This window comes from Danio aesculapii, chromosome 16 (assembly GCF_903798145.1).
Source record: "Danio aesculapii chromosome 16, fDanAes4.1, whole genome shotgun sequence".
Taxonomy (NCBI): Eukaryota; Metazoa; Chordata; class Actinopteri; order Cypriniformes; family Danionidae; genus Danio; species Danio aesculapii.
In genome coordinates, this window is record NC_079450.1 from 39,933,727 (window position 1) to 39,946,859 (window position 13,133).

The following is a 13,133-nucleotide window of genomic DNA, read 5'->3' on the forward strand; positions in this document are numbered from 1 at the left end:
AGTTCGTCCGTACAAGTTTGGTTGCTCCATAGGTTGACAGTGACTGGCTCTCGCTGGTGTGGGAACTGGGAATCGCTGAGTCTTCTATTATATGGCTATTCCATCCTCTGCTGCGCACAGAGGTCAAAGTGCTTAGACAGCTACAAGATTTCCACCTCACAATGTGGAGGTTGTTTTGCACGCTCGTATTCCAAACACAGTGCTGCGAGGAAAGGCAAAGGGAATCAATATGTTCCATTTAGGAGGGACAAAAAATCCTCTACAAACTGTGAAAAAACAAGAAACAGAGTTCTGAGCTTAGCTGCTGGAAGAAAGGCCCTTTTTCGGCAGAGCGGGAACATTTTGGTGCGTCTCTCCGTGTGACCCTACACGTATCCAGCTTGCCTTTGTCCTCATCACAAGGCTTCTTGGTTTAAGAATGTCCATTAACACCAAAATGAATCCAAAACTAAACAGTGTCCACGTTAAAATGCTAGTAATTAGCCTGTACAAAAAAGCTAAACAACGTCAAGGCCTTACATTTTAACCTGAATTGAAAACAAATGCAATGATATCAAGGTATTACTAAAGACTGACATTCTTCCCTATATGAGTTTTTAAGACGCATTCAGGCACATAGTGACATTTAGAAAGCAGTTTTTAGGTCAGTCTAGATCAGTACCTGCGTAGAAAAAGTATAATGCTACATTTTTTTTTTTTTTTTTTGCAGAGGAGATAAACAAAAGCGGTCCAATTTCAGTCATTAGCTGCAGCTGAAGCAGCAAACATGGCTGAATGCTGTAACACACCAATCCGGATGGGTTTCCATCTTAATGTGAAGTGAACCTTTTTAAAAATAATGTGAATTAGGTTTCAATCAAGTTGTTAGAGTGGCTGATTGTAGTATTGGTAGCCTAGCAACCAACAGTAAACAAGGCAAGCATAATGGAGTCAGCTGGTTAGTCACGTAGGTGTAATATTTGCTTCAAAATTACCTCAAGTGAGCGTAAAAACTTGTTATCGGTTTCTCATGCAATCTTTCAAAATGTGCATTAACACAGAGTAATGGAAACCCAGCTAGTGAAATTACAAGGGATTATGGTCCTACTGGGGGGTTGAGGAGGAGGTCCCACTCAAGAAAATTCAAGTTCCTGCTCTTCACTGAGGGCCTCTACTAATCACAATCTCTCAAAGACTTGCAAGAAGGCAAGTATTTTGGAGCTGGTTGGTGATAATATCTGCAGGATATTGCCCCTCCAGGAGGAGAATCGGACACCCCTGCTGCAAGACAATGATTGGCTATCCATCAACACTGAGCCATCACATTGGCTGCATTTACACTGCAGATCTTGATGGTCAATTCCGATTTTGTGACTGTATCCGATTTTTTAAAGAACTGCTTACATCATCTTTTAAAAGTGACTCGTATCCGACCGTCTGCATTTACACAGCACACGGCAAAGGTGCAATGACCAGAAAAAAAAAGAGCGGGCACTGATGGACAGCTGATGAAAGAGCGCTATTTTCTCTATTCCTGTATGTAATCTGTTCGCAGCTTTTGACAAGATGTTTTACTATAGTTTATGACTGAAAGGTTCTCATTTGTCCATCTTCTTTCGATATATAGGCTTTTTTTTTAAACCAGTAGGCTTCTTAATGTAATGTCTATGGCGGGATTTATGCACGTAATGTATGCAACAGTTTTATATTAGTTTATAGTGGTTAAGTGGCAGACATTGCGCTCTCTCGCTCTCATTAACATGCTTAAATACCTGTGCTATATTACAATATAAAATCGGTTTTAGTCCTCGTGTATGAGATTTAATGTTTGGGACTCTGCTGAAGTAAGTTCTGAAATGAAAGTGTCAGACTTGACATCATTCGCTATGGTTTTTAATGATGAGCGACTCACAATGATAGGTGAAAATCCAATCTACCTGCTTACACTGCAGACACAAGAACACAGATCGGATTCATATCGGATAAATTGCCACATCTGAACAAGGCCTGAATCTGATTTGAGTAAATCGGAATCCATGTGCTTACGCGTACATGGGCCATATCTGATCTGTGCCACATCAGAGAAAAAAATCTGAATTGAGTCACTTGAACAGTGCAGTGTAAATGCGGCCTAAGTGTCTATCAGCTCAGTTTTTGCAGTGTGTTCCCAAAATCCACTCTTTGTGGCTTTTTTGGCCAAGTGAAATGATAGATCGGTGTCGAACAGCTGCTCATACTGATCACTGTGATTGGTTGTTCTGCTTAGGAAAGCAGTGCACAAGAAGAACAATTATGAAAGCAAAAGAATGATGTCAAGAAGGCTCCAAAATGCTCATATTGTTTTATGATGACATGGCCATCTGGAAGAAAGTAAAAACTGATCAATAGGATTCATATTCAAAGTCATAAGAAAACTGATTTGTTTCGGCTTGCATATTCAGATTGGGATTTGGGTTTCTTTTAAAATGACAAAGAAATGCTACCGCCACCTACTGGTAAAGTAAACATGTATTTTCTCTCAGACAGACAAAGAATGTGATAGTTGTCTGTGTGCTGCCATTGGAGGTCTTTGTGGTCTGTTCAAACACAACATTTTGGCTCAGACACACACATGACTAGGTTGTTTTTTTTAAAGGTTGGTTTGGTGTGTCACAGCCTTAGCCTTAAAGGGATTAAGGACTCAATGTCTCAAAGAAACAACCGCCATCTAACATCCCATCGGTCCATCATCATACACTCATGAGGTATATAGGACCATGTGCACACATCCCTTACAATTACACAAATGGCAAGCAAAAAGTCCACTTTGGAATGTCATTGCTAGGGCTGTTTCACACAGAATGTGTTTTCAAGTAATGCCAAGTTCAAACTGCATGATTTTAGCCTCACTGACAAGTTTTGAGAAATCGTTGACATGTCTGGAATCACAGGGAAATAGGTCATAGATGGGATCTGAGAGAATCACAGATGAGTTGCTGACACCTGTGAGATATTTGACATGCTAAATATATGGAGCTGTCTGCGATTCAGATCATGCCATGTGAAATGAGTTCTGATTGAAAATAACTTCGGCGATTACCTACAGCCAAAGAGAGAGCAGTATCCACTAGTATGGGTATCTACAGTGTGAAACCCCGTCCCCAATCCACCCTAGAGTGTAAACACAGCACAGACGAAATGCTACCCCAGATGGTCATTAAGTGTGAAAATATTTGTGGCTACTTTGAAAATCGTGCAGTCTGAACTCGGCAAAAGGTGAATCTCAATCACAAGATTGTGAATCAGTTAATTGTTTACAGAAGTTTAAGCATTGGCACAAGAAAAGTACTGGGACGTTTCTGGTGACATAACAAATTCAAAATCAATGTTAGATAGATTAAATTCACTGCTGTCTAAATACTCAACGGGAGCAGTTTTAGAAGGATCTTTTAGCACACAGCATGGACGCATTTGAGCGTTGCTCAGTGCCAACTTGTAAGAAGTTGTTTTAAAAACATGTCTTAAGAAATCAATTTCTTTTCCAAGCCTTTGACAGTTCATTTTGTGTTTTATAAATGCATAAGCACAATCTTTGTGAACAGCCCCTTCGACATCTCCAATTAAACAGCACATTTATCGATGCTCTTTAGTAGGGACTACCCTGCAGGCACAGGACATCAACATGACGTCATATTGACGTTGTACCTCAACATCGTGGGGACATTGGATTTTGTTTAAAAATGAAAATCGGGTTGACGTCAGAACCCAACGTCAGGCTGATGTGAATGTCCAATGTCCAACCTAAAATCAACCAAATATCAATGTCTAATCAAGTTAGACCTTGACATTGTGTGGACGTTACCACTATGACATCTATCAGACGTTGGATTTTGATCACTTTCCAACACAACCTAAAATCAACCAAATATCAACGTAATAATATATAATAATATATAATATAATAATAATAACGTTGTCCTTAGATGCTGGCTAGACAGTGAATTTTGGTCACCTGACATCATGATCTAAATTTAGCCTAATAATAACGTCTTATGATGTTGTGTGCCTGCTGGGTATATTCATATTGGGTCCATGTCAAGGATACCTCATGACTGAAAGCACCACACAAACCATTACTATCACATTAAATCCTGTTCAATTAAATTGATCTCACAGTCATAATGCTTGAGGAAGACCTAAACAATACTTTGAGCCAAAGCGAAAGCTAATTTTAAGTAACACATTACAATGCATTTGGCTCCAGTGGAAGTTTTCCATAGCCTCAGGTAAAGCAAAAACCTTCCAAAAGTTTTCCATGGCATTCTTCTGCTGCAAGATTAGATGCACTTAAGGAGTGTTTTGGACGTGGTTAGAAGGCCCACGTATGAGCATGTATCATACAAAAGAATGTATTAAAAGATGTGCGTAAAACTTAGTCCACTCTGTTTTAGATCTGAAACAGATACCGAAATGATCCACCACTAAAAACAGATGAGCACTGGAAGTCACACCAGCTTAAAAGGAAACAGCTGATGGTATCTTCTGAAAGATTTAAACATTAACGCCAAGTGAGACGTCTTCCTGGTGCAACACAATTGCAGCTGTGATCTCACAACTCTGGAAACACTCCGAAATCCCGCACATGTTAAGCAGGGCATACGCTCACATGAGCCTGTGTCAGCTTGATAAACGCATTCCATTTACGTGATCTGTACCAGCTTAGAAGATAAAGCCGATATGTTTTAAGAAGATAACTTTTTGACACCATATCAGAAATGACAGGAGCTAAAAGGGCGAACTTAATCTGATCTACATTCTGGCCTCAGTGAGCAAGTGAAGGCAATCAGATTGCTGAGCATGTCAGGGATTCGTATTGCTTCAGATTACTTTCATTAGGAGTTCCTAATGGAGACTGACCTTCCTCATTTATCCTTTCCAGTTAGATAAAAACAGGGAATGTGAGAGTAATTGTTCTAGCAATAAACAGAGGAAAAGACAGCATCTTTTGGCAATGGACAATTCAGGGCAAAAGCTGTCCAGCTGTCTGAATTTTGTAAAGGCAGTGGTCCAGTAGTAGTCCAGGAACAGATGTAGCGGCTGTGTTTCCACAACAACCCATCCCTGATGTTCTTGACAAGCGGGATGGTGCCTGAAGAATTACGCCGACTCCCTTTTTTTAAGCGGACTTGAATGGTAACAGAAAACACAAAGAAATAAACAAAATGGTACTCAGTTTACGTTTACAAATTACTAACAGAAATAAAAGCTGCCACAGAGTCACAGAGGTGTGTGTCTGTCCAGAGCTTGCAGTCGGGATGTCCAGCGTCAAGGGTGAAGTCTCTAGTGGATGGGGTTGATATCTGTGCAGTGATTGGGTGCCGTGCTGGAGGTGGTGATGGTGTTGTGCTGGATGACTTGCTGTTGAGTTACAGGAGTGGGACTTCCTGCCGGACTGCTTTCTGGACCTGCAGGGCAAGAGCAGAAATTAATATGTCTGTATGTTTTCAGCTGTCCATATCCATCTGGCATTCTGTCCATCTATACATGTTTGTCTATTTGTCCAAACATATATTCATATGCCTATCCAACTTTCTATCTATCAATTCATTCATCTGTCCTTCCATCCATCTGCCCATCCATATGCCTCTCTGTCCATTTATCCATCTGTTCATTTATCTAAGTCTATCTGTACAGATGGACAGATGGACATAAGACGGATCTATCCATATATCCATTTTCTGTTGATCTGCCTTGTCTGTTTGTCCATCCATCCATCCATACATACATACATCCATCCATGTATATGTTTATCCTTCCATCTATCTGTCCATCTATTCATCTAAATTTCTACTTTTCTATCCATGCAGCCACCGATCTGTCTATCCATCTGTGCATCAATATTTGTTTCATCTGAATTTCCATCCATCTATCTATCATTTATTTTATCTGTTCATTTATCCATGTTTGTTTATCTGATCATCCATCCATCTGTCCATATATGAATCCATCCATCCATGTTTATCTGTTCATCCAAATATTCATCTCTCTGTATATTCATGTTTTTCTATTTGTTTTTCCAATCAAATCTCTCTATAAGTCTTTCTGCCCATCCATCCACCCATCTATCAATTCATTCATCCCCTCATCTGCCTGTCTATATATGCATCCATCCATTCATCTATCCATCCGTCCGCCAATCACATCTTTCTATAAGTTCGTCCAATCACATCTCTCTATAAGTCTGTCCAACCATCCATCCATCCACCCATCCATCCATCCATCCATCCATCCATCCATCCATCCATCCATCCATCCATCCATATGTTTATCTGTCCATCCAAAGATCCATCCATCTATGTTTTTCTCTGTTTCTTCTATCACATCTCTTTATAAGTCTTTCTGCCCATCCATCCATCCATCCATCCATCCATCCATCAATTCATTCATCCTTCCTTTTATCCACCCACCCATCCATCCATCCATCCATCCATCTATCCATCTGTCCATATATTCATCCATCCATCCATCCATCCATCCATCCATATGTCTATCTACCCATATATTCGTCCATCCATCCGTCCATTTTGTTCCTCAAATCACCTCTCTATAAGTCTTTCTGCCCATCCATCCATCCATCCATATGTTTATCTATCCATTCAAACATCCTTCTGTCTGTCTATCTATCTTTTTCTCTGGACTTTCAATCGCATTTCTCACAAGTTTTTCTGCCTATCCATCCATCCATCCATCCATCCATCCATCCATCCATCCATCCATCCATCCATGTTTATCTGTTCATCCAAATTTTCATCTCTCTAAATTCATGTTTTTCTGTCTGTTAATGCAATCAAATCTCTCTATAAGTCTTTCTGCCCATCCATCCATCCATCCATCCATCCATCCATCCATCTTTTCTTCTATTTGTTCATTTATTCATGTGTTTATCTGATCATCCATCCATCCATCTGACCATCTGTCCATCCATTTTCTGTTCCTCCAATCACATTACTCTATAAGTCTGTCCGTCCAACCATCCATCCATCCATCCATCCATCCATCCATCTCTCTGTCCATATATGCATCCATCCATCCATGTTTATCTGTTCATCCAAATATTCATCTCTCTGTACGTTCAAGTTTTTATATCTGTTTATCCAATTAAATCTCTCTATAAGTCTTTCTGCCCATCCATCCATCCATCCATTCATCCATCCATCCATCCATCCATCCATCAATCCATCCATCCATCCATCCATCCATCATCCATCAATTCATTCATCCATCCATTTATCCACCCACCCACCCATCCATCCATCCATATGCCCATAAATCCATCCATCCATCCACCCATCCATTTTCTATTCCTCCAATCATATCTCTCTATAAGTCTTTCTGCCCATCCATCCATCCATCCATTCCTATGTTTATCTGTCCATTCAAACATCCATCTGTCTGTCCATCCATGTTTTTCTCTGGTCCTTCAATCACATTTCTCCCAAGTCTTTCTGCCCATCCATCCATCCATCCATCCATCCATCCATCCATCCATCCATCCATCCATCTATCCATCCATCCATGTTTATCTGTTCATCCAAACTTTCATCTTTCTACATTCATGTTTTTCTATCTGTTAATCCAATCAAATCTCTCTATAAGTCTTTCTGCCCATCCATCCACTCATCCACTGTCCATCCATCCATCCATCCATCCTTTCGTCAATTCTACGAGATGACTAAACAATAATGTGAAGATGCCACACTGCAGTAATATCAATATTCAAATGTTCAAAAAATGTCAATTAATTTTTAGAAAGACAGCAAGCGTACATTAACTGAAGGCATTAACAACAAAAAAGAAGGCAATTGCCACAAAAAAAAATCTGCTAAGGCAACAGGTTTGCCAGTGACAGAAAATGACTGTGCTTTCACAAGTATCTACAGTACAATATATGAGTGGGTGTGTGCTTCAAACAATATATATCCGTTATTACATAACATTACCTCTGGTCATGTGGGTGCGTGACAGTACTCACTGAGGTAACCTTGAGACTCTTTCTGCATGGTGGTGATGGGACAGTCCTTGTGTGTCAGTAAAAGCTGTTTCAGTTGTGTCACCTCGTTCTTCAACATGGTGACCTCGTTCTGCCAACAAACACAAAGATAATATGAAACACTCACCAAAATCCCTCTGTGTTTACAGGAATTCAATAACATGCTGCTAGTGAAGTATCCAATCATACACTATTGCTACAGGCATAAAACAAAACATTTTTTTCCTTTCTCGTAGCAACTCAAGTTAATCAAAACTAAATGTCCCTCATTATTTCCCAGATAAAAAACATGCATATTTCATAATAGCGCAAGTTTCCTGGATAAAGACCGGCCTGGATTTGACTGCTTAAGAGTTATTGTCAATTGAAATGCCTTCAGAGTTTAAGATTAAGTTTGAGCCTTGTTTGGGAAACCGCTTTTGTGACAGTTAGCCCCTATGGTTCCTCACAATGCAAACAAATCTAAACAAAGGCACACATGTTTATGATGTTCTTTTTTGCCATAAACCATACCGTACTTAACGTAATTATGACAAACATGTCGGAAAAAAAGTCTCTGGTGGATGTATTGGCAGCTTCGCATCAAACCTCCCAGCAGACACACGGAATTAAAGGCCAGACAAGTCTGGGTCTCATTAGAAAACCTCATAATGAACAGGCGGTGAATTCTCTGCAATTACTGTTGTGGGAAACACGAGTGTCTGATCACACCGAGTTCTCAAATTTGATTAAGCGATTAAGCAGAAGTGATATCAAAACATGGCAGCGTGTCAGGGATGCTTGGTGGAGAAGAATCCCCGCTTTGACAGGTACCATGTTTGTGACTGTGGGGTGAATATTTCTGGAAAGGCTAAACAAGCCTGAACAGTGGGACTATGGGAGTGTCAGGGTGTCTATGAGCATTCTGTCCCACCTCGTCAAACTATGCAATAACAAAGAAAAACAAACACATTCAACATGTTTTTACTCTATTGTTGCTTGTAACAAGGGCTGGGTGAAATTATATCTCAGTGTTTCAGCATTTTTTTTTTTACAGTATCAAATATATATTTTTAAATTAAAACATTTTATGTTAATCAGATAAACCTTAAGCTGAAGCAATTTTAATGGAATGTAATAACACAAAGTTTTTCATTTTTGTTGTGGCTTGAGAAAGCCAACATACTGTTATACTACATAAACGTATTATTCTTCTTCCGTCTTCTTCTGAGACTAATTTCTGAATGCATCTCCTCCTAAACCGTTCAAGCTACAAAAACCAAACTAACTCCAAACCTCCAAGATGCTCTGATTCGGGTTGCTATATCTTTTTCAACTGATCCGACTAATGGTTTTCTGAAAACTGACCCAGAAATTTCCGAAAAGTCCCATTGACTTAAGATTGGACCAAACTTCGTGATCTCATAACTTTGTGCCAGACCGCTATACAAACTTAAGTTTGGGCTCATTTAACTCAAACTACCAATTTGCAAATCACTGATGACATTTCAACTAACTAGCCACACCCTAGCAACCACTTACAGCACCCTAGCAACAGTCCCATAGACTTCCATTGTAAAAAAAAAACTGTCAATACTTTACATTGGACATACTAATGTCCAGGGCTTGACATTAACTTTTTTGATCACCAGCCACTGTGGCTAGTAGTTTTCCAATGTTACTAGCCACTTGCCATTTTGCAAATGATATTTATATACAGTATGCATAGATTTGACTTGGGATGCTAAAATTACTTGATTTAGTTTTTGTGTCATTTTACTTTTTTATGTGTTGTGTATGACCTTGCTCAATGAGCATGAGCAAATGAGCTGTGGTTTTATAGTGTTGCATGGCAATTCATTTTATTTCACATGACTTTTTAAAAAGTTTTAGATTTAACTTTTTTTTCCCTTGCCCCAACAAAATAATTATTTCCTTACCACAAAATTCAAATAATGGGTAAAAAAAAAGCAAAATATAGCTGTATACATATACTTTTTATTCAACAAACATGTTTTTTAAAAAAACATGACATTTAAAACAATTGACATTTAAAAAATTATTCTCGCGTATCTAAAACTACACACAGTAGTCTGTCCTGGCTAAATGTCTCAGATCACAAGTTAACTATACATAAATGGAGAGTTAATCTCCTATTGAAATCAATGTTATTGTTAAGGGTGATAATTAAACCATTAATTTATTAATTCATTATTTAATAGACATTAGTACTTATGTATTAGATACTAGTACTTATTCATTAGGTACTAGGACTCAATCATTAGATAGTATCTCTTTAATAGATACTTGTACCTATTAAATAAATACTGGTATTAATTCACTAGATACTAGTAACTATTAAATAGATACTATTAGGTATTCCTTTAGAACTAGTATTCATTTATTAGACACTAGTATATCTTATAACTATTACAGTTCTCAGTTCTATTACAGTTATCAGTCAGTTCTGCTTTTTTACTTGTCTTCTGTTATGACTAGTCTAAATGGAAGAGTAGAGTACAATTAAACTTTTTACTAGTAAAATTACTAGTAACTATTTTACTAGTAACATTTCGAACAAGTATTAGTGTTTAATAAATATGTACTAGTATCCTTTAAATGAGTTTTAGTTTCTATTTCATAACTACTAGTGTATAAGTAATAAGTACACTGTAAAAAATGCAGGGTTCCACACAATTCATTCATGTTGTCCCAACACAAATCGGCTAAGTTACCTTAACACTTTTAACAAATGTGTGTGGATTGAACATAAAAAATTAAGTTGTCCCAATGAAATCTCAATAATTTTTACATTGTATTGATTCAGCTTATTTTAAATAAGTAGTTTGAACAAGCAAAAAAAATATATAGATATTTTTTGAGTGTACTAGTATCTAAATAGCAAGTACTATATCTATTGAATAGATACTAGTATCTGATGAATAAGTACTAGTACCTAATGATTAACTACTAGTACATAAAAATATGTACTAGTGCCAGCTGGTATGCATACTAGTCAAAACTGAATAGTTAATATACAGTTAAGATGGATCATCTACTGCGTAAAACATATGCTGGTTAAGTTGGTGGTTCATTCCATTGTGGCGACCTCAGATTAATAAAGGGACTAAGCTGAAAAGAAAATGAATGAATGAATGAATGAATGAAATATTAGCAAGTTAATATGTACAGGCTATAATACATCTTTATATGTAATAAAAATGTATGATGCTATATTAATATTTTACTCCAGCGACTGAATAGTATTTATTTGCTTGATCAAATAATAGTCATTAGTGTTTTAACTTATTTGTATTTAAATAATACGAGTACTAAAACTTCACAGATGTTAAAACTAGTTGTGATATGACAATAAAATAATGACTGAAATGGGAAACCCTAAACCGTTCACAGGACAGTTTTGACCATATTTGTGAAATACAGTAGGTGATAATGCTCCTAGGAAGTTAGTCGTCGTTAAACAAGGAAAAATACAAGAAGACTGATCCATTAACCATATATGGTTCGCCTCTGCTTAGATCCTGGCTGTTTCTCAATTCCAAGAATGCAGACAACGGACTTGCGTTCTCGTGGAGAGCGGTCTTGCCAGGTTACCTCGGAAGAACGAACTCGGAAGATCGTAAGAACACAGAACGCGTCCTGTGAGAAATTAGATGCTGCGTTCTTCCTGATGGTCACATGACCTTCACAACTTTTAACAGAAAATTATTTTAACATTACAACATTCATACAATGATTTATTGTTTTTCCTCTTTTCAATGTATATAACATGCACAACAATTTTACAAAAATACTTTGCACAATACAAATAAAACTGATTTAATACAAATTTCAGCAAATAAACACCCTTAATGTGTTTATGCCTCTATTAAGATTTTCATGTTAATGTTTTACTTTGACAGTCTCATTTAGGGATACTCCTGAGATAAGTTATATCTCTGAACTTTAATAATAGTTCAAGAAAAAAGAAAAAACTATGTAAGTCAATGATTACAGGTTTCCAGCTTTCTTCAAAAAATCTTTTTTGTGTTAAACAGAATAAAAACGATAAAATGGTTTGGAACAAGTAAAGGTTGAGTAAATTATGACAATATTCATTTTTTGGGTGAACTATCCATTAAAAAGTCAAAAATATTTTAATTTTAAAGCGAGATGCTATTAGTCTAATCCTATTAATTGACTTATGCTTGGCTAATAATGTCCCCAGCAGACTCAGAGATTTGATGAGTATAAAACCTGTGGTAAAATCTAGGTAAAAGCCAACTGTTTAACTCTAAAGGGACTTGTAAAATGAGCCTATTAATAAAAAAACAAAAAAACACAAGTATTTATTTTAATACTGTACAAAAAATATCACATTTCAAGACAGCTTTATCAAGTATTGTATGTTGTTAAGAATACTTTTTATCATTTTTAATATTGTTATAATTGATATAACATAATAAATATATATATTAAATCAACAAAAGCAAAGCACACTTCTTCAAAAACTCAAATACTAGCCTATACTCAAGTATTTTTTCCATGTATTAAATAAAACTGCCCCTTTTTAAATTCAAAGTGGCATAAACATAAACATATAAAAAACGTACAAGCAAATTTGCATATTTCACTATCATAATAGGCCTAAGTCATAATAAGAAATAATTTTTAATACGATACAACACATGACCTTTCACTCTGATGTCACTCTGATATGCAGTTAAAATGGGAACATTCAGTGCTTAATTTGTGAATGGCGAGGTCCCGGAACATGTTACCCGAGGGTGTAGAGAGCGGGGGTTGAGATGGCAGGGCGTTGGATGGCGGAGGGGTGTCACGGACAAAAGTGAAGGGCGGGGTGGATTTGTCGCGGACGAAAGTGAGGAGGGTTGGGGAGTCGCGGAAGAAAGTGAACAGCGGACGGCGGAGGAGGGCGGTTGAGGACGGGGAACAGTAACATTTAGTATACAGTTAAAGGGGATGCAAATACACATAAATTAGGGAAGTGTAATTAGCAAAACGAGTATATGGATTAATTGCTCCTTATAAGTCATAATACCCAAACAGTTCATGGAAAAAAGTAGGCATACGCAGTATCTGTGCGTAGAGCCCCGACTACACCACTGGTCTGCAGCTGAATATA

At 37.5% G+C, this 13,133-nt stretch overlaps 1 protein-coding gene across 1 annotated transcript in view; it reads right to left on the reverse strand.

The window, feature by feature from the left end:
• Positions 1–3,939: 3,939 nt before the first annotated feature.
• creb5b (cAMP responsive element binding protein 5b) overlaps positions 3,940–13,133 on the reverse strand; it is a 174,428-nt gene continuing 165,234 nt past the window's right edge. The window contains exons 10-11 of the mRNA XM_056476159.1: positions 7,991–8,099; positions 3,940–5,423 (exon numbers count right to left, since the gene is read on the reverse strand). Of these exons, the coding sequence (XP_056332134.1) occupies positions 5,299–5,423; positions 7,991–8,099 (234 nt within the window). The 3' untranslated portion in view covers positions 3,940–5,298. The remainder of the gene's footprint in view (positions 5,424–7,990; positions 8,100–13,133) is intronic.